Source organism: Cryptomeria japonica, chromosome 6 (genome assembly GCF_030272615.1).
Source record: "Cryptomeria japonica chromosome 6, Sugi_1.0, whole genome shotgun sequence".
NCBI lineage: Eukaryota > Viridiplantae > Streptophyta > Pinopsida > Cupressales > Cupressaceae > Cryptomeria > Cryptomeria japonica.
Genome location: NC_081410.1, coordinates 41,645,439 through 41,667,825, shown reverse-complemented (window position 1 = coordinate 41,667,825; position 22,387 = coordinate 41,645,439). Strand labels below are relative to the sequence as shown.

General features: G+C 38.3%; 1 protein-coding gene across 1 annotated transcript in view; it reads right to left on the bottom strand.

Annotated features, from left to right (window-relative positions):
• Nucleotides 1-2,766: 2,766 nt before the first annotated feature.
• LOC131072138 (uncharacterized) overlaps nt 2,767-22,387 on the bottom strand; it is a 43,073-nt gene continuing 23,452 nt past the window's right edge. Inside the window, exon 2 of the mRNA XM_058008206.2 lies at nt 2,767-3,572. Coding sequence (XP_057864189.1) covers nt 3,482-3,572 — 91 coding nt within the window. The 3' untranslated portion in view covers nt 2,767-3,481. The remainder of the gene's footprint in view (nt 3,573-22,387) is intronic.

Here is a 22,387-nt window from a genome sequence, read left to right as displayed (position 1 = left end):
TTCGGGGCTGGAACTTTCTTCAACCAGCTCAGGGGGGTTTTATCCATGTGGGGTCATTAGAAGGTACCTTTTAGAGTTTAGGTAAGTCTTTTGGAGGGAATTTTTTTAGGTTTATATTATGATGTTGGTATACAATATTGCAGTTTTTAAACAAATAATCAGAACACCAGTTTCCTAAAAATTCTCAATTAAATTTTTACCATTAGCTGCCCCTTTAAAATTCATGGGGCCACCTAATTGTTAAAGCTCAATTTTCTCAGGATCACCCACTAAAATCTTTTAGGAAGCCCCCTCCATGGGACCATAGCCTAACCCACACTTATTAAGACATCAAATCCAAATCTAGGCTGTGGAGAGACTCTCTAGAAGAAGATATGCCCTGGTTGTTAGAATCAGGCAATCTTTACTACCCATCGATCAGACTTATCATAAAATGCATCACAGCAGGAAGTCCAACAGTCTCATACCTGCTACCCATTAAGAGGGCTTGTCCCAACCAATTGAGCACCAGCTCAGACCAAACCATTAGCAGTAGCATTGATTGGTCAGCCTCTGCCTCCTGGTAAGCAGTGAATATGGTAGTAACTGGCCAGGCCTAAAACATACCTGCTCATTGGTACAGTCTATCCCTCTTCCCTGCAATTAAAAAATTAAAGCATTGTATGAATAGGTTCTAATGCAGTGCACTAATAGCCAGGTTAAATTCTTGGGATTTTTTTCTAATATAATAGGTACTTACTTTTTTTGTGTTTGTTTGACACCTAAACTAGCATATGCTGTCATCTTTTGCATGAATAAGTAACAAGCATCTTTTTAAGTGCTTGAGAACAGGAAAATCCATGTAGGCTCTAAAACAGGCCCAGTACAAAGCCCTTAGTTATTGAGGCCTTATAAATTGATTTGAGATGCTGAATGATGATGGAATGGAAAATTTTCAAGGAACTTGTTGTTTAGGAGCTGCTTGGACTTGGAAAGTCAGGATTATCAACAAAAGCAATGGTGTTTGAACTAGTGCAAATAAACTATAATAACTGACCTAGTTACTACTAATGTTTTTTCTCAATACACAACAAGTACTAACTTAATTGACCAAGCATCTTCAATCTGATTTAGAAGTGCCAACTTCGTAGCCTTATCAACCATAGTTGTGGCTACAACCCTATGCCACAAACCATATACTCACACTAGTGTGTGGTAAGTTCCTAGTGTCAAGGTCATGCCTAGACCTGGACCTAAACCTCAAGGGTTCATTCGTAATGGCCTTACCTACATATCCCTTCCCAGAAATCAAAGGCTTTATAGTTCACACACTAATAATAGAGAGACTTTATTCTCTCTTCTAATATGAGATCTTCAATCTTACTTGAAAATCGCAACCATTAATTGATCTCATGCTTCCAATTCAATACATTCACAATAATATGATAGCAAATGCATTCTAATAAAATATTAGATCAAGCCAACATCTGTATATATACATGCAAAACCACATAGGGACCAACCCATACAAACATCACATGTTCATGCAATGGTTGGCTCAAGCATTCATCACCTATACTCTCGCTTGTGTCATATATACACAATGTGACTAACTCATAAACACATCACAGGTACACAAAATGACTACCTCAAACACACATCTTATCTGATCTGATCTGGATTGAATTGCCTCTGCTTCCAGCTGGTGACAAATCACAATTTGATCCCAATTTTTCTTCTTTGATCAATAATATGCTTCTGATCCTTAAGTGACAAGTACACCCAAACATCACTATGAGTAGGCAACATTGCCGAATAACATCATCTGTGCTTATTATTAGAACCCATAATTGTATCTCAAATTACATGCACTATTAGATTAGAAATCTGTCCAATAGAATTGCATTCTTTATATTTTTCTTTAACTATGCTTATTTCCAGTTGAGGTAAGCACTATTAAGTAGCATAACAGAAACCTGGATCAATATAGCAGAATTTTGCTACTTCAACTTTACTGGGAATGTCATAGAAGAAGTTAAACAATCTGTATGACTGGACAATAAAATGCAGCGAAGGCCCAAGATTCCATGCACAGAAAGGGAGAATTCAAAAACACAATCTATGTAGATTTTTTCAAAATGGAAAAGGAGATGTGTTGATGGTGTTTTTATGCACTATGCAACTTAGAATAAAATACTAAGTATTCTATCCTCTCTTGAACAAAGACTCCCCAAATGCTAAGCTGCATGATCAAATGGAACGACTCCAAGGTTCTGAAAGGTGGACTTACATTGAATCTTGAATGTTTGAATATTGCTGGAACGTGGAAATTTCACTTAACTTAAAAAAGGGAAAAAAGATAAGGGTTGAGAAAGCTAATCTAATCCTAGGAATGTAAGAGCAATGGACAATCTTTGATGAAACTCAACTAAGCTTTGCTTTGACATGCTGCGAACATCTCCACAAGGCTAGTGCGATCTTCTAGGGATAGCTTTATGATTTTCAAATCACCACTACAAGCATAGATACCCTCAAGGCGAAGCGTGTCAATGAAGAAGTGATAATTGAACTTAAGCTTGGCTAAGATGAATCCAGTTGATTACGCAAGACACTTTACAATCAGCAAAGTGTTAGTAGTATGGATGTATGAATTTCACCATTGATCATACACAAAGTTCTTCCATTCATCTAAACAACATGAAAATAAAATGAGAAGTAGAGACCATGCAAATTATTGAATTTCACCATATCTTCAATGAAGTTTATATGCTTCTTACAACAAAGTCTTGGCAACAATCTTTGTCTTCTCTCCCTACTCTACTCTAACTTCTATCTGCTATTTAACTCTTAACTATTGACTACTCACTATTAACTATTATCTATTAATCTTGACAAATGAAAGAGTGGAGCCTTATGTAGTTCTCTCATTACAATGAAGGGCCAGGATCAAATTTCAATCAATGGCCAAGATTGAAAGATAGAAACCCTAATTAGGGTTTGTTACACCCATTACAAAGCATTTCATGCTTGACCAATGATAAAATTACATTTGATGGGACACATGTCCTTCTTTGAATAATTGACCAACAGATGATGAGGGTAGGTGCATCGAACTCTGTGCCCACATGTGGTAGTTATCTCCATGTTGGATGAGTCGGGTACAATGCACCTAGACGCCTTAGCTTGGAATTATATGATTGGCTAAGTGATGACTTGGCCCCACCTCAACTTTCTTGATCTTTGTAACTCATCACAAGGTTGTAAATGAATGAGGCATATCTCTTCTTGATCATTTTCACCCTTCATCTCCTTGCTTTGAAATTTTGCCTTAGTGCTGCATTTGATGTATACCTTGTGATGCCTATACTTGATGATCCCATCAGCTGCCTTGTATGAGCCTGAGACTTGAAGTGTTGTAATTAAAATGTGCTAGCGTATCATCATGCTGATCATGTTATTTGCATTCACTGCCATCCTTATGTTGATCTTTAAGTCTTTCTAGTTACTTTGCAGTTGTGATGATGTTGCTTCCACGCCCTGAATTCTTGACCTTCTTCACATTCCTTTGCATGTTCATTCTACTTGCATCAAACCTGGAAACAAACATAATTTGAATCAAGAAATTACAAAAAGGTACTTAATCAAGCTTCCTACTACCTTCTCTAGATCTGGAAATGAATTTTCTGATCATGAAACATCTGATTTTGAGTCTGATTTTGTGTCTCAGGCCTGATTTATGTCTGATTTCTCACTTTACATGCCTGATTTGATAAGTTTCAGGTCTGAGACAGACCTGATTTGCATTGGTTTCAGGTGGCAAAGGAAGTGGAAGTGGAAGTGGAAGGAAATGGAAGTGATGATTGACTTGCTACTTCATTCGCTCTCTTATTGTGGATCAGACTTTCCTCTTGGAAGTGTTCTAGCATGGTCATGATCATCACCAAGCAAGGGAAATGCACAAGTGTTAGGTCACAGTTTTGGGGCGGGAGGGGCGTCATAGGAAGTGGAAATCCTTAGGTCACTCTTTTGGGGTATCAAAGGAAATTAAAATCCTTAAGTCGCACATTTGGGGTGTCAAAGGAAATAACCCAATCCTTGAGTCACTGATCTAGACCCTCAAAGGAAGTGTTAGCTTGCTGATTAGAGGTGGCAAAGGAAATCAAAATCCTTAAGTCGCGAATTTGAGGCATGAAAGGAAGTCAAAATCCTTAAGTCGCACATTTCCAGTGGCAAAGGAAGTGACTCGCTTTGTTGATTAGAGGCGGCTTTGGAAATCAAGATCCTTAATTCGCTGATTTGAAGGCTCAAAGGAAGCAAAAAAATGCTTAAGTCACCCTTTGGAGGGATCAAAGGAAGTAGAAAAATGCTTAAGTTGCTGATTTCAGGTGTCAAAGGAAGTCCTTCAAAATAGCAACTTTTGCTGTCTTGATCTATTTGCTCCAAGCTTCTCATGGTAATTTGAACTTCAGCTCCCTTTTCCTTAGAATTGTGACCTCTAGAACCAACTTGCCTTAGCCAAATTTGCACTTTAACTCTGATTTTGCAAGCAAAAGATGATGATTAAATGGAATGATCATCGTGAATCGTTCATTTCCTAAGCCTTGAAAACTAATTGACCTCACTTCATCCTAAAGAGAGAGATATGACTTGATTACCTCTTGGCCACCTAAGATATTACACCTCTTCCAAGTGAAAGGCTAATAGCTAAAGACTACAACTAACCTAGAAAGCCGAAAAAAGCGGGGGTCCCCATTTGCAATGGGGCAATGTGTGAAAACGTCACAACAAGATGTATGGAAAATAATATAAGATCTCAGGGTTAAAAGGAATGCTTATCAAGAGATGTACAAAAAACAATAAGCTACAGAATAGATATGCAAACTCTGAGAACAAATTTGGAAACTGGAGTCAGAAAGGAGCCCATGTCTGCAATTTGAACTTGAAAGTATTGGCCTATAAGGCTAGCTGCCAATATCCTGGGGATGTCTGATGCAAATATTGTAAACAAATTCCAAATCAGGATGTTGTACAGATTATCTCCCTGAAATTTCGTCAGAAAAGTGTGAAACACTGATAACAGTTGCCACTATCCAAGGTTTTCTGCTTCTACAAAGTATGGATCTCTTTATCTTAAGTCTGCACTTTATGAATCTGTAATCCTTCCCTACCAGATCTGAATCCTACACATAGAAAAGAGAGAAAAATAGTATTGGGTTGTATAGGGGTTTGCCTAGGTCAAACCTTGGATTGGAATTAACCTTACAACAATGATGATGAAAAAGCAAGCTTAACCCTATAGGGCAAAGGTTGAAAACCTTACGAAAATACAGAATTGAAATGTTATACCTTTTCTATGAATCTCCTTGCCTTGAAGTCTCATGAAAGGTTGATGTTTCTAGGTGGAAGATCATGCATGCCTTCACAAAAACTTAATCATGGACGCAATCTTGAATGCTTGAAAATTTGAATACTTGACCTCTCCTTCACTGCCTTAAGAATACTTGACTACTTGCTCAACTTGCTTGATGATAATTGAATTAGGATATGAGAGATGATTGAGTGATATTTCAAATGAGGGGGTACAACTTGCTTTCATACTCAAACCTCATAAAACATGTTGAAAATTTTGAACAAGGTTGACATCGGGAGCACTTTCCCGTGCAACATTTTCCAACCATTAGAGGGTTCAAATTTGGGCCCCTTTTGGCTGGACTAAGGCAATAGGAACCCTAGTCCAAGGGGACTAAGGCACCTAGGAGGAAAAGGGTGCTAGGAGCCCTAGTCTAGTCCTCCTAGGCTAGAGACTAGGTCAGAAAGCAAAGGCAAATGCCGAATCTCCAGAATTAGGCATTGTTTGAGCAGAATCAATCAATCTCGGGGGCAAGGAAGGACAAACACCAATGTGAGCCCCGAATGAGTATGAAATTGTATGAGGATACAATGTACGACACTACAACTTTCAAAAGTAGTCTAGTTATAATAGAATGATAACATCACATTCTAGACAAGTTGTTTGCATGCCTATCATTAGTATACAAACACACACAAAACCGCATAGGGTCAATACATAGCTCACATACAATGGTTGTCTCAAGCATCCATCATAGGTACAACAATGGCTAGCTCATATGCACAACACAAGTACAATAGCAACTAGCTCAAACATTTATCACCTATATCTAGCGTGAACAATCTATATCTACATCACATGTTCACATAAAGACCAACTAGAACAAGGGAAGTGAATGCAACGTACCATATATATCATTGCACTACCTAGTTCACTAACAATAAGATTGTAAGTAGATCTCATCTAGAAAAGGGATGTTGGTGCATCGAATGCTACACAATGGATCTCATCCTTTTCCCAATTCACTACCATCAAAGACAACAATCAAGCACCCCATACCACTTGATGTCCCCATTGACAAGGGCATAAGTAAAACAATGTGCACATACCTAAAGCCAGTAATAAGATTTCACAATTTATTAATTGTCTAGGTCATCAAACCACCATATAAGATACATATTCAAGATGTCTTATGGTTATATCATAGACCCAAGGCTAGCACCCATACTTCAATCGGATGGACTGAATTAATAATCAAACTAAAACATCCCACCATAGGAAAACACCACATAAGAAACACACATAGTTCTCTCGATACACCAATGCCAATACTAAACTTTTGAGATGGGTGGATCCTCGCATCCATCACTTGAATACTACGAACCTCCATTTCCTACATGCTACTAGTGAAAGCCTATCTAAAACTTATAAAATAGCGTAGCTCCTAGCATCTATCACCTGCACAATACTAATGAAAGCTAGCTAACCCTACGAAATTAGGTAGCTCCTAGCATCTATCATCTACATGCTATTGGAGAAAGCCAGCTAACCCTATGAAACCAAGTAGCTCCTAGCATCTATTTTCGGCATCATTCTAGAATTGAATACTTCTTTTGGTAGAGAACACTCCCTGACTCCTGTCATGTTGGAAGAAAAATAATCTTATCCATAAGTGGGTCGTAGGTTTCACAATTTCAATGATCACCAGAGGATGAGTAAGTTGAGATTTGATAAAAGATGAGAGGATGAATTCTCTCTATCATTGGTGTACAAACTATGAAGCCTTTTATTACCAAAAGGGATACATAGATAGAGTCATCATGAACGAACCATAGAGGTTTAGGTCTAGGTCTAGGGATGACCTTGACATTAGGAGCTTACCACTTTCTATTGTAAGATTTTGAATGGAGGTATACAGTTTTCGCCACGATGGTGGTTAATTAAGTTGATATTTGTTGTGAATTGAATGAAAAGATTGGGTAGAAATCAAGGGGCAATTGTTATATTGATATCAAAGCATAACATTGGACCTATGAAGCTCACTTGACTCTAGATAAAGAAGACTATCTTGCACTACTAACCTACTATAACTAAGTTGGTCACTTAATATGTATGGAGTTGTTTTGAATATCTTAATTGGACTTTTAAGCTCATGAGAATGGATGGCTAGTCCTAACCAAGAGAACCTTGACGGGTGAAAAAGGGAAATTGGATGTATGAATTATCAAGGAAAATCAAATTGCACCAACGCAAAGTTATGGTATCTAATTATTACTATTTCCTATAACCAGATTGTTAGATATGATTTCACACCTAGTCATGAGATAAATATCATTGCGGAATAAGGGTATTAAGAATCCTCCTCATGTATTAACATGGATGGATCTGAACTAAAAATGCAAAACAATTGCCAAAGAATGTTTATTCGTGATCTTATAAGTATGGTCTATTCCAATACCTAAAGGTATGTAGATACACATCAAAGGAACAAATGATGGTTAAAGATGGTTATGCATCGATTTACCTACACAATATGAGTAAACCACCATGTTATGAGCTTGGAAATGAGATTGCATGTGATATGAAGCCATGCAAATAATATCTTACAAGGAATGTAGAGAGTTGTGTTTGTATTCTTTAGTGACAAAATAAACTTTCTTGAATTAATTTTTTGCCAATGTTGATCTAGTGGGACACTATGATATGTGTTGTAAACCCATGTAGCAAGTAACATGATTATGGACCCAACAGCATAATATCGATCTCAAGTAAAATCAATGCATAAATTAAAATAGAGAATTTGATCAAGGAAAAAAAAACATATTGAAGGGTACATTTCTCATATGCACCCTTTTAATCTTATAAAATTGTTCAAAATTAGTTGAATTAGGGAAAAAGAAACCACTTGAGAGGAAATGATGATGGGTTCAAAAACAAATAACTTGGCTACTAACCCAAATTTTAGAAAAATTTGAATATAAAAGCCATAAATCGTGGCCACAAGAATTTAAAAGATGAAGAAATTAGAACCATAAATGATTGAAAGCTAGCTATTAGGAAAAAGGAAAAAGAAAATTCTACCTTTTGATAAGTCAAGACGGCTTACTCCAAGAGGGGGAGGCTGTCACATCCCCCACGTAAGCCACTTCCACACTGGATGACTACAGTGAAAAACATATAAATAAATAGTTTTCAAAAATGCCATTCAAAGAGGACATAGAGGAGAGTTAAAGAATGTACCTTCAATTTGTTTTAGAGTGCCTTCCTGTGGAGTATCATAATGGCAAGATATGCACAAATAGAGGCGGCAAGTGAAAATAATAGACTCCACAACCTTTGATAGCATTCTCCTTGCCTATGATGAAACTGGAGCTTTCGAATAGGCTATGGATGTCTCTCAAAGCATAAATAATAGAGAATTTTCATCAAAGAGTAGGCAGAGAAGAGACTGGAGAGAAATATGTGGTTTGTTGAGGGAATGAGGATCTACCATCCTTGCTGATAGGGAGAATGAGTTTCAGAGATTCTTCAAAAGCGCCTTGGACAGGAACGAAGTTGGTGTATTGGAGATGGATGCCTTTGATTACAATTCTTCGGAGTTAGCAAATATGGGAGGGTCAGACAAGCGGACTAGGAATGGTGAGGTGTTTTGTAGTCGTGATAAGGGTAGTGGATGGGTGAAGAAAAATGAAGATGAGAATAATTTTATAGAATAATTGTTTGAGAGCAAGAAGACACCTCCCTAATGGAAGCAAATCACATTTAGGGTAATGTTTGTGAGAACAATGAATAACATCATCTTCAAGATAATTGTCATGAAATTAAACATGACTTCGAGGGTAATTCCTTCTTCAATATTTCTATTGATCCGATGGGATTGCCCTTTATTATAACATGGACAAAAGTGATGGACAAAGTGTAGCTACTGAAAACTCTATTCACAAGACAAGAGAATACTATCATTCAGAATTGTGTTGTTACTTGCCATGGCATTGCATAATAGTGGCCAATTTGGCTCATACCTGTTAATGTTAGTAGCTAGGTCGGATTCCTTCTAGGGCCGACCTAGCATGTGGGTGACTAATTGGCCTATCGGCCTTAGTCACATCAATATGCAAAATAAAAAAATGTAACTTGTGATTGTAAATAGGGCTGACCTTTAATGTAACTTGTAAATTGGTCTGACCCTATATCAAACAATGTAACTTGTAAATGCTTATTGGTCTGACCCTATATTGGGCGCCAATCTTAGAGCACATTATTATTATTATTGGTTCATCTTGTAAAGCCGACCTAAGGAGAATAAGGTGGCTAAAGCTCATATATATACAAAGGTCATTCATGCATCAAATATACAATCATTCAATCAGCGAATTACCTCTTCCTAAGATCAGCGAATTCCATCAGCAGATTATTAGCGAATTATCCTTTCAAGGGCAGCGAACTATATCCTTGTGGCAGCGATTCATTTCCATGAACAGCGAATTAACTCAGGGGCAGCGAATCACATTCCTAGTCAGCGAATTGACTTCTATGTTCAGCGATTGATCTGTATTACAGCGAGTTGCCTGCCTTGATATTGCAGATAAGTTTAAGATGCTACTGTTTGTGCCCTAGTTCAGAATTATCATCCTGCTGTTCTTATTTATATGCTGCTTCAAGTGTTGAAGCAAAGTTGTAAAGACTTGAACTGCTTACTGTCTAATATAAACTAAGATTCATTGCTGGGTTTTTCACCTCCAAGAGGGAGGTTTTCCCAGGGTACTCTTGTGTTCTGTGTGTTAATTTGGTTATTTGCTATCAGTCTGATCTAAAACTAACATGGTATCAGAGCGGGTTTCAATCGATCGTGATCAGATTGTTTGATAGTAGTAAAGTCCTCACTTTTTTTTTTTCAAGCAATTTCCAGCATTCAACAATGGTGTACGGTCTGAAGGTTGAAGACAGACTTGAAGGAGCTTCAAATTTTACTTCATGGAAGTTCAGAATTCTTGTTACCTTTGAATAAAATGATCTCCTTCAGTTTGTGGAAGGAAAAGATCAGCTTGAGCCTGAAGATCAAGAAGAGAAACTTCAGTTCAAGAAGAATGTTGTCAAAACAAAGAAGATTCTGATTGACTCCGTGAAGGATCACCTAGTGCCTATCATTTCCAAGATGTCTTCAGCCAGAGATATGTTCAGAACCTTGGAAGGCATGTATGAGATCAACAATACAAGCAGGGCACTTGCATTGAAGCAACAACTTCATCAAGTCAAGATGGCGAAGGGAGAATCAGTCATATCCTTCTTCACGAAGATTTCAGAATTGAGATATCAGCTAAGCGCCATTAGAGATGAAGTTGTGGACAAGGATCTGGTCATGTTAGCATTGAATGGCCTTCCTCATTCTTGGAAGCTATTTATCCAAGGCTTAAGTGGGAGATCCAAATTTCCCAAGTTTGATCGTCTTCGTGCTGATTGCATCCAAGAGGAATCAAGGTTGGCTGCTAGAGGGATCATCAAAAGATCTCATGGTGAAGACACTCATGTTCTTGCTACCCATTCCACCAAGAAGAAAGGAGGAAATTGGAAGGAAGGCAACTTCAAGAGGAATAGAGATCAAAGGTCAAATCTCTCCCACATTCAGTGCTTTAGATGTGACAAGTTTGGTCACTTCGCAAGAGATTGTTTGTCAAGGCTGAAGCAACAAGGGGCAAACATTAATGAAGTCTCAACTCAGAAGAAAGCGGAAGACAACTCTAATGGATTCCTCTTCATATCAGCCTTATCAAGCAGTGTTCCCACGGATAGTGATACCTGGCTGATTGATAGTGGAGCCTCTAGACACATCACCGGCTATCAGGAGCATCTTTCAGATTTGGTGGAGAGGGAGTCTAATCTCCAAGTGATCATTGGAGATGATGCACGCTATTTTGTGAGACGTTTCGGTGCTACTTCTCTCAACTTAGATTCTAGAATCTCACTTCATCTAAGTGATGTCTTGTTCGTGCCGGATTTCAACCTTGGAGGATAAAGGTTATCAAGTAGCATTTTCAGAAGGGATAGTTCTTGCATGGCCAAAGAAATCCAGCATCAAATCTGCTCGTGTGATTGGGAATCGGTATGAAATCTTGTACAAGCTTTCCATTCGTCCGGTTCAAGCTCTCCTTCATGACTCCTCCAATTCAAGCGAGCTATGGCATAGAAGACTTGGACATCTACACTTCCGAGCTCTTCCAACATTAGAGAGGATGATTAAAGGTATGCCTAAACTTAGTCATGTTCATGATGATACATGTAAAGGTTGTGCTATGGGTAAAAACACTAAGAGTCCATTTCATAGTAGTGAAAGTAGGTCAAAAGAAATATTAGCTCTTGTACATTCTGATTTATGTGGACCTATGTCTATAGCATCCCCAAGCGGATTTTTGTATTATGTAACTTTCATAGATGACTACTCTAGGAAGACTTGGATTTATTTCTTAAGGTCTAAAGAGTCTAATGAAGTCCTAGGTAGTTTTCGTTGATACATAATAGCTTTGGTAAGATAAATGATTGAATGGGAGATAAATGAAGTCTCCCATTCAATCATCTATCTCATTGATAGATAATTTCAGATCTCACTGATTATTCCTTTATCTGATATTTATGTTATAATTGCTTTCCTTATTCTGTTACAGCATCTATCAATTATGTTATTCATGCAATCGGGTTTTGTTCTAACCCCCCAATTCATTATCGGATTAGCATTTTAATAGCCACCGAATTTACATAATGATCGGGCTTGATGAATTAAATGGTTAGCGGGCTTAATGCATTACCACCAACTAACTAATGTTATCGGGTTAAATGAATTGCTAACCAACAAACTTAAGTTATCGAGCTTAAGCCATTTTAATTGCCACCGTATATATTAATCGGGCTTAAACCAAACATTGCCACCGATTAATATTGATCGGATTTTATCAAACATTGCCACCGATTACCATCGGCCTTGTTATGTTGTATATTGACAACCGAAATGTTATTGGTTCATTTGCATATGTTATGGCACCGATTAGCAATCGGTTATGGAGGGACACGACCAAGGGGTATCTTGGTCGGTCATGTCCAAAGGACATGATCGATCAAGGTACCACTTGATTGGTCCCCTCCACGATATATATACACCGATAAAATGTTGTGGAGAGCACATAGAAAATATTAATGCTCTCTCTCCACCTGCAACAAAGAAAAGAAATCAGATTTATTATATTGTGAAATAACATATACTTGAAAAGAAAAATTACATTGAATATAACTTGCTCTTTGAATTGAAAATTGAAATACATTTACATGGTATCAGAGCTATAGTTAAATCGGACCTGAGGCTATTCAATTTTATGGAAAATTCAAGACGAGCATATATCCAACATCACATTTCTCCAAATGGCCAGCACTATCAGATTCGAAGATAGACTTGAAGGAGGTGATAACTTCTCAGCATGAAAATTCAAAATTAAAATGATTCTAAGAGAAAATAAAGTTGAATCATTTGTAAAAACTGAAAATAAAGAACCTGAGACTGAACCTGACAAAGCGGCATGGATAGAAGGAATTGAAAAGGTTGTCAAGATCATAATTGATGGGGTGAGGAATAATATAATGCCCATCAAAAAGAAACATGAGACAGCCTACAACATGTTCAAAGCACTTGAAAATACGTTTGAGATATCAGATGCAAGTCGAACCTTGGCCTTAAAACAAGAAATAAATCATATAGCTATGATCAAAGGGGAGTCAGTCAATGCTTACTTCATGCGGATATCAACCCTAAGGGATGAACTAGCAACCCTTGGATACGAGATCCAAAGCAAAGAGTTAACACTCATTGCTCTAGATGGGCTACCTAGTGTGTGGGACACATTCGTCCAAGGCATCAGTGCAAGGTATAAATATCCAAAGTTTGAAAAGTTAAGAGATGACTTGCTGCTCCTTCAAGAGAGTTTCCTATTTTAATTAATCTTCTCTACTTGTAGCTCAAAGAATTCAAATCAGATTGGACTAAACTCCTTTAGAAATACTTTGCATAGAAGAAATAAAAAGATTCAAACTCAAACATGTAGCTCAAAGACTCAAAACTTGAGTAATCCTTCTTTATTATTCTTCAAAACCTTCAATTCACATACATAAGCTCAAAGACTTCTTGCTGTAAATTTCGCAGAGTTTTTGCTTGCTTTCCCAAAAGATGATAATTACAATGGACTCCTCAAGTATTTATAGAAGAGGAGCCTTGAGAAAAAGGTGGGAGGATCCTAACTAACTTGAGAGATTCTCTCAACCACCAAGACTCATTCAATAACTAACTGAGACTTCAATAACTAACTAAGAGTTACTCCAAGTAACCAAGACTTATTCCAACTACAGTCCTAATCGGACACAGCTTGTAGTTGCCTTACATGTAATTACAAAAGTGCAAGTAATGTGTAACTTGCATTTTACAAAACATACTTTTACATGCAACTTGTCAAAACTAAATTACAACTAAAGATTACAAAAAAGGGAAAATTCAACTAAGTGTTCAAAAACACTTAAGTTGCATTTTGTGAAGACACAAATCCTTGAAATTTCCGGATGCTGGCTTGTAGTTCCTCAAGATTCGGTTCATGGGTGTTCTTGGCAACAACCATAGTCTTCACAATAGTGTCGTGACAGCGGAGGAGCGCAGAGTTGTTTTTATCTAGGATAGACTGGATTTCATGCAGAAAGGCTTGGTGTTTCATCAATGCTTGAATCGAAGCTGCCGAGAATTGTTCGCTCCTCCATTCATTATGAATCCTCATCTGTAAATCAGCAAGAACTTCTTCTTCTGGAATCAGCTCTCAATCCCGACTTACTATGTTGCAAAAGGCCCTTTCACAATGTGAGACAATACCTCAGTAAACTTCACCCCGGAATCTCCTTGCATCACTGATCTCCTCAATGACCGAATTAAGAACAAGGGTCTTGTTTTCCGGGAGTTCTTCAAATTCCAAGTACATGACCCTGGAAGAGATGATGGCATGCTCCTGCAAAATACTCAGCTGTTGTTGGGGCATGGTACGCCACATTGTCAGACTTTTCTCTACACTTTCCAGATTCTTTTTGAAAGTATTAGAAGTCTGATCCAGTTTCTCCTCAATGGTTTCCAACTTAGACAATATTTGAAAACCGTCTTTCATTACTTGTACACATTGATCATGAAGCTGATCAACCCAGGAATCCAGTGCTTGTACTTTCTGAGTAGCCCTTTCCACTCCACGAATCGATTCTTGGGAACCAAAAGAACCTATGGAGTTACTCCCTTCAGCAGCAGGTTTTGTGATTTTATGAATGGCTGCCATAAGCTGTCGGTTTTCCTCTTCTAGCTTGCCTTTCTTCGCAAGAAGATCATCACACCTTTGCACCAATGAAGCAACAGAAAACTGAGCATCATGTTTAATGACCTCATGTGTTTGCTTGCCCAACTCTATCCTCGTAACCTTATAATCAACAGCTGACATCTCATCAAGTGGCTTATCTACAATAGGTTCCACAATTTCAGCTACTTTCATCTTGTTGCTATCAACAGTTACCCTATAGATAGTCTTGGCCTTCTTAGCAACTTTGGATCTAGACTGTTTGAGTTGCAGATAGTCAAAGGCGTTAGGTGAGATCTCTTGTTTCTTCATTTTCGGGGTGAAAGAACTAAGCCATGGAGGCAAAGTCATCAACTCACTTCCAGTAGTAGCCATAGGCAAAGGAGAAGCAGTTTCTGTTTGAATTACCGTGGTCACCTTGGGAGGAATATTAGTTGGGACAGAGACAACGGTTTGCTCAGTTACCAATGGGCATGAAGATTGCCTCATGAATTCTTCAAAACCAGAAGTGGAAGTATCAATTTCTGATAACTGGATGCCAGTAGGAATATCCGTAGGAACTTTCAACACACTTTCTTGTTGATGATCAGGAGATGGCTCGTATGCTGAAATGGGAATTGCATTATAAGGAGACTCATCCACGAGCAAATCAGGAGGAGAAAGAGGCATCTCAATGGAAACTGGAGGAATGACCTCATGAGGAGAGTCTGAAACTGGAGACTTAGGAGCATCGTCAAATTGCTGCCCCTCTTCTAGAATATACAGATCGATCACCTGAACATGGAATCGTGATTTTTCCTTCCCATGAATAGTCGTCTCCTCAGGGGGAAGCACGACTGACTCGTAACTTGATCCTTGTGCCCGAAGATGAAGCACCCTCCTTGTTGTCAATCTGAATCTCAGATTTCCGTCCAAGAGGCCCCGTAGAATCATCTTCTTTACCAACCTTGATTTTGATAAGTCTAACAGCATTACGTTTCAGCCATGCGTTAGTGCTGGCCAAGATAGGCTGAAATCTATCAAGGATGGAGATGCACTCTTTGTGCGACCATTGGATCAAAGGAAGTGGAGCTTCCTCAACCCTCCGTGAAGTGTATTCAGGATCAAGTATATGCCCGTCATCAATCATCCCTTGTGGGATATCCGCCAAGTTCAAGTCAACAATTTGCTCAACAGTGAGCCTGCAGTAATCTATCTTGAGGACTTCGGCTTCTGTCTGGAGATCTACCTAGATGTCTTCAATGCGATGAACATGCACAAAGGATTTCTTGATCTTCTCCTTCATACCTCTATAATCAAAATCAGCTCTAGGTTTGAACCTTTTAAGCTTGATTTCCTGCAATTCAGCCTCCATGGCTTTAGCCTTCACAGATGTGACAAGGGAGTATCGACCAATTTTCAATGGGTTTGTGGTAGAGATCCGCATTCCAACCTTGTGTCTAGCAGATTGAAAAGTGTGAACAGCCATGATTTGTCTTCCCAACTCCATAAGAATTATCTTATCGGTTGGATATCTTGGAAGCATATATGGCTGACCATCATAGCATCCTATCCTCATATAGGTGAAGGTGGGAAATTGCAGAAACAAACACCCATACTCAGACACCTTGGCCCATGCCTCATCTGATACTCTTTTGTTCCTGAGATCCCTGTCAAACTGACACATGAAATATCCGAAGAATGCATCTTGGACCCTTCTAAAATGCAGTCTGCTGGGTTTCAATGGCAACTGGTCATAATATTCCCAAACTGGTATAAGCGAGTGATCACCCTTGGTAGAAAGACCTGGAAAGTGTCTAAGTGATGCTGCTAAATATACTAAATAAGAATTCATGAAGAAGGTCATGGTGGTAGGAACTGCTGCAAGTTGTTCACACAAGGCATCGCTGATGACTTCCCCCCATGAAATGTGATGTGACTGCCGTATGAACATAATGAACTGATACATCCATGGCTCAAAGACATTGGAATGCTCAAGGCCCATCAACCTGCTGAGAAGAGTGATGGTGTCTCCTATCTCCCATTTGAAATCACAACGGTAAAACTTTGCCCACCTTGAGAAGGAAGGACGTGGCTCTTGGATCCACCTATTGATGTGCTGCTTGCAATCTTTTTCCCTCTTCACGTAATATTCCCCTGCACTTTCTTTGGTGATTTCCATATAAACAGGTGCAGGAGGTATTCTGAAGACCTTTTCGATTGTATCCGCATCAAGACGAATTATAGCTTCGCCATCATCATTTTTGATGACTCTTGATTCCTTGTCAAAATGATGGGCGCATGCAAGAACAAACTCAGGTTCTAGGGCAGCCACTGGGAAGGAAGATGCATGATGGATATGGCTGTCCAACAGCCGCGGCAAGTTATAGTCCTGTGGATCTTCTACCCTGTTGATGAATTTTGCCATATCAACGTGCCCTATCTCAGTGTCTCTGATGCGATCCAAAGGAGAAGAAACCTGGGAAGGTGCAACCTCATTCTGATATTTGTCATATTTGTATTTCATTTTCTTTGGAGTTGGAGATGCCAGCAAATCTGACATTGATTGTGAACCTGGAATGCTGTGATGAAGACTTAAAAGAGTTAAGGCAACATCATAGTCAGCTGCAAATATCATTCTTCCTTCTCCAAATGGGTAAAACTTTGATTCTCACGATTTTATGAGAGGAAGAGGGGAAATATGTAGAAATGGGAAAATCTTGATTTTGACCAATTTCGGATCTTGGGAGAATTTTCGCAAGTATACAAGTTGGAAAGGACATACATGCAATCGGGGTTTTAAAACCCAAATACAAGTACACTTGTAAATTCGAAAATGGAGAAATGGACGAAAAATGAGATTTTGACTTGCGGGAAATGATGGAAATGGAAAGTATGGATATGGGGAACATGAATGGATAGAAATGGGAAAATCCGGGAAAGTCATTTTCATGAAAATGGGAAGAACTCTTCAACATGTAATCCGGTTTTCAAAACCCGAATTTGCAAGGGAGGGGTATTTCACACTTTTAAACTTGGAATTTTAACCAAAAATGGTTAAATTCCTTAACCGTAGGGGAAGAACAAGAATTTCCAGCGAACTTGTAATCGAGATTAAAAATCTCGAATACAAGTAAAGAGGGAATTTTGGGAAGAACAATGCAATTCAAAAATTGCATACCAAGGGGAAAATTTCTCTCACAAAAAACGATTTTTGGGGGAAGAACAACACATATTTACAAAAATGCAACTAAGAAAGAAAAACAAGAAAACAAGAAAATAATAAAATGAAGGAAAGAAAGGAAAGAGAACATGCCTTTCTTGAAAATGCAAGATGCTTCTCCAATAATGCAACAATTCTTGGAATGACGAAGCAAAACCGGAAAAAAGGAGCAATCCATAATGCCAAAACCCTTAACACGTTTTTGTAAAAATGTCCCAAACTGATAAATGTAACAGCAATCCCAAATTTGGAAGATAAAATTGCTAATGAGAGAGCACGCCTAAAAGGATTGGAGCAAAACGCCTAAAAAGGAAGTACAAGAAATGATGATTAATGTTGCAAAACGTAGCCAAACGAAGTCACGTGGAAAAAACGTGGCCATCATTTGCACACCAAATGGCATCATTTAATAGCTCAACAATCCTCCTAAACTCCACGACTAGATGAGAAAGGGCAAAAGGATTTAGGAGAGTGGAGTTTGTTGAAGATTTAAACCCTCAAAAAGTGGCATTTTTGAAAAACGTGGTTGCTGATTTAGAGCGAAAAAACAAGTCAATGCAACCTACATTTGGCGTGAAAGATGTCTATGAATGCATGAAAATAGGATGCAAACCAAAACGCCTCCTTCCTCCAACAATCTCTCCACAAAATTTGCCTTGAAATGGTCAAAAATCGTTTTTCCTTGCATTTCGGGTTTTTTGGAGCAAAAGACAAGTTCGAATCTGCATAGGAGAATGCAAATCGGGTTTTTGGAAGAAGAATACAAGTTTTAATTTCACTTTTTCCACTTACAAGGCAAAATCGGGATTTTTTAGACAAATGACAAGTTTTATTTTTCACTTTTTCACTTGCCAAGCCAAAATCGGGATTTTTTGGACAAATGACAAGTTTAAAATTGTCAAAAATGCACTTGCAAGGCAAAATCGGGTTTTTTGGAGCAAACTGCAAGTTTTAATTACTTGTAAAAGGGAAATAAAATCCCTACAACAAGTTAGAAATACTTGCACATATGTAATGGGGATTTAAAATCCCTATTACATGTGAAAACCATTAATGTAGGGGTTTTTAGACCAAACTGCAAGTTTACTTGTAATTGAGCCAAAAAATCCCTATTTTAACTAAACAAGACTAAAAACAATAAAAAAGATAAAAACAACAAAGGGGAAATTTAAAACAAATTACAAGTAACATCTTTTAAATAAAAGTGCACATGTAATAAGTCAAAAATTCCCCTACAACAACCAAAACAATGAATATCATTAAAACTTGCAGTTTGAAGAAACTTCTCCACCTGTAGTCGGGGTTTTAAGAGCCGAAATTGAAGGAAAGGCATAGCAAACGAACCCAGAATTTGACGAAATTCGAAACATAGTTCGAGGATAGACTGAGGATTAAGCCAATCCAAGGATTCGTCAAAATTCTGCCTCTGGAAGCGTGCCATAGAGTAAGAGTTTTCATTTTTTCACAAAAATTTCATATAGTGGTCCTTCATTTTTGGAAACAAAAATGAGGACAACAACTGGCTCTGACTGGGGAATTCTTCCATTTATCCTTCAAGATTATGAAAGAAAAGAATCCAAAACTCTAAGTGCCTTCCTCTTATCCATTGGGTCATAGAGTCGAACAAAGCAAAAACAAACAAACAAAAGAGGGAAAACAAACAAGAAAAAGACATTATGTACAAGAAGTTAACTCGAATCTTCATTCAAGGTAATGCTTCAAATGCTGACCATTATAAGGCAGCGCAAATGGTGTACCATCATGATAAGCCAAGATAAAACTATCTTCTCCAGCAACACGGTGAACAGAGAAGGGTCCTCGCCAAAGAGAATCAAATTTGCCATGTAAACCTTTCGGTTCCCTTCGCTTATCCCAAAGCAAAACACGATCACCAACTTGGAATCCTTTTTGCTTTGCTTTCTTATCAAAAAGAATTTTAACTTGTTGTTGATGCTGGGCAATCCGATCTACCACTTGTGTTCTTTGTTCTTCCAGCTGAAAAAGATACATGATCCTTTTGTCTAAAGCATTCTCATAAGTCTGATCTTCAATTACTTTAGCCAATTTGAGAGCGGGAAGTTCCAAAGTGATGGGTATTTCTGCATTGATCCCATAAAGAAGCTGAAATGGTGACATACCAATAGCCCTTTTGGGTGTAATCCTGTCCGCCCATAAAGCATCAAAAAGAGCCTTATGCGAGGACCTTTGATTTTCCTCCACAAGTTTGCGAATAATAGTAATCAAATTCTTGTTACTAGATTCCGCCTGACCATTACCTTGGGGATAATAATCAAATGAATGAGTTAACAAGATATTATACTCAAAGCAAAATTGTGAAATTTCAGAGGAAGAAAAGGTGGCTGCATTATCAGTCACGATTTTGAATGGAACACCAAACCTGGAAATAATATTCTCCTTGAGGAATCTGCATACTATCTCAGAAGTAGCGTTCTTTACCGATATGGCTTCCACCCACTTGGTGAAATAATCAGTAGCTGTAAGGACATAGGAATGACCTGCACTTGAGGAGGGATTGATCACACCAATGAAATCAATGCCCCATTGCCGGAAAGGCTCTTCAACAATGACCAGCTTCAATGGTAGTGCTGCAAGCTTTGATTTGCCTACAAACTGTTGACAATGTACACACTTACGTACCCACCAGAAAGCATCTTGAAAGAGTGTAGGCCAATAATACTTTGCTCTCAAAATTTTGTGAGCGGTCACTGGTGCAGAAAAATGTCCACCACAAGCCTTGTCATGGAAAGATTCCAGCAATTTGGTTTGTTGTGCTTTGTCAAAACAATGGAGGAAAGTACCGTCAATGGATCTTTTGTACAAACCAGTATCCCATAAAACAAAGTTCGCAGCTTTCAACTTGATACTTCTTTTTTCTTTGAATGACAAATGTTGTGGACATTCGCCATAAGTCAAGAAAAATGCTATATTAGAGTACCATTCATCAGTAGTACTAACAAACAGCACCTTGGGAAGATCTTCAGAATCATCCAATTCTCGCTCCTCCGTAATACCTTCCGCCATCAGTTGACAGAGTCCTCTTCCTCGAACAAGCTTTGTAGGCTTGATCTCCAAGTCATACTCTTGGATTTTAGCAATCCAATTTCCTCTCTTTGTGCCAAACTCCTATTGTGTTAAGATAGATTTGACTGATGTATTAGGAACTAACACAACAGTATGAGAATTCAAGATGTAAGAACGGAAGTTCTTAACTGCTTTAACAACCGCATAGGAATTCTTCTCAATAGAGGAATACTTGAGTTCCATGAGACTTCAAAGGACAACTCATGAAAGCGATAGGAGATTCAATTCCTTCTGAATTTTTCTGCATCAGAATAGCTGACAGAGTATGCTCAGAAGCATAACTATACATGATGAACTCCTTGGTGTAATTGGGACAAACCAACATGGGTGCATGAGCAATTGCATCTTTGATTTCATTGAATGTCGCCCTTCCTTCAGAATTCCAATGGAAAGAAGACTTTCCTTTCATCATGTCCACAATATGACGAGTCTTCTCCGCAAAGTCAGGAATGAATCTTCGCAGAAAATTTACCTTACCAAAAAAGGAATGAACAGCAGTCTTGTTGGATGGCAAAGGGAGATTCTGAATAGATTTAACCCTCTCAGGATCAACTTTTATACCCTCCTTGGAAACAATATGACCAAGAAGTTTTCCCTCCGTCACCCCAAAAACTGACTTCTTGGGATTGAGAGAGATGTCGTGCTTGCGACATCTTTCAAGTACATCTTGTAAATGAAAAAGATGATTCTCACGATCTTTAGAAAAAACAGTAAGATCATCAAGATATACTACAATATACCTTCCTACAATACCACGGAAAGCCAAATCCATAGCTCGCTGGAAAGTAGCCCCTGCATTGATCAACCCAAAAGGCATTCTGCGGTATGCAAATGTACCCCATGGAGTGGTGAATGCAGTCTTGTGTTGATCAGGTTCACTAACCTCAATCTGATTGTATCCCGAAAATCCATCTAGCATAGATAGCATCTCGGAACCTATCACCGTTTGCAAAACTTGATCCATGATTGGCAACGGATAATTATCCTTGAGTGATAGCTGATTAAGATTTTTGAAATCAACACAGATACGTATTTCTCCATTCTTCTTACGCACCGGCACTATATTTGCCAACCATGTTGAATGATGGATGGGAAAGATAATCCGAGCATCAAGCATTTTTTGAACTTCAGAAAGAATGGTACCTGAAATCTTCGGATTATACTGGCATTGCTTCTGTCTGAAAGGTTCTGCACCAAGCTTGAGAGGAATGTCATGCTGCACTTCCTTGGGTTGGAAGGATTTTAGATCATCATATGAATATGCCAAGACATCATGGTATTGGCGTAAAAGTTGAACAAACTGATCTCTTTCATCTGAAGTGCAGTTATTGCCAATATTGACAAACTTTGGATCTTCATTAGATCCAATATTATATTTCTCATATCCCATAGGAGAAT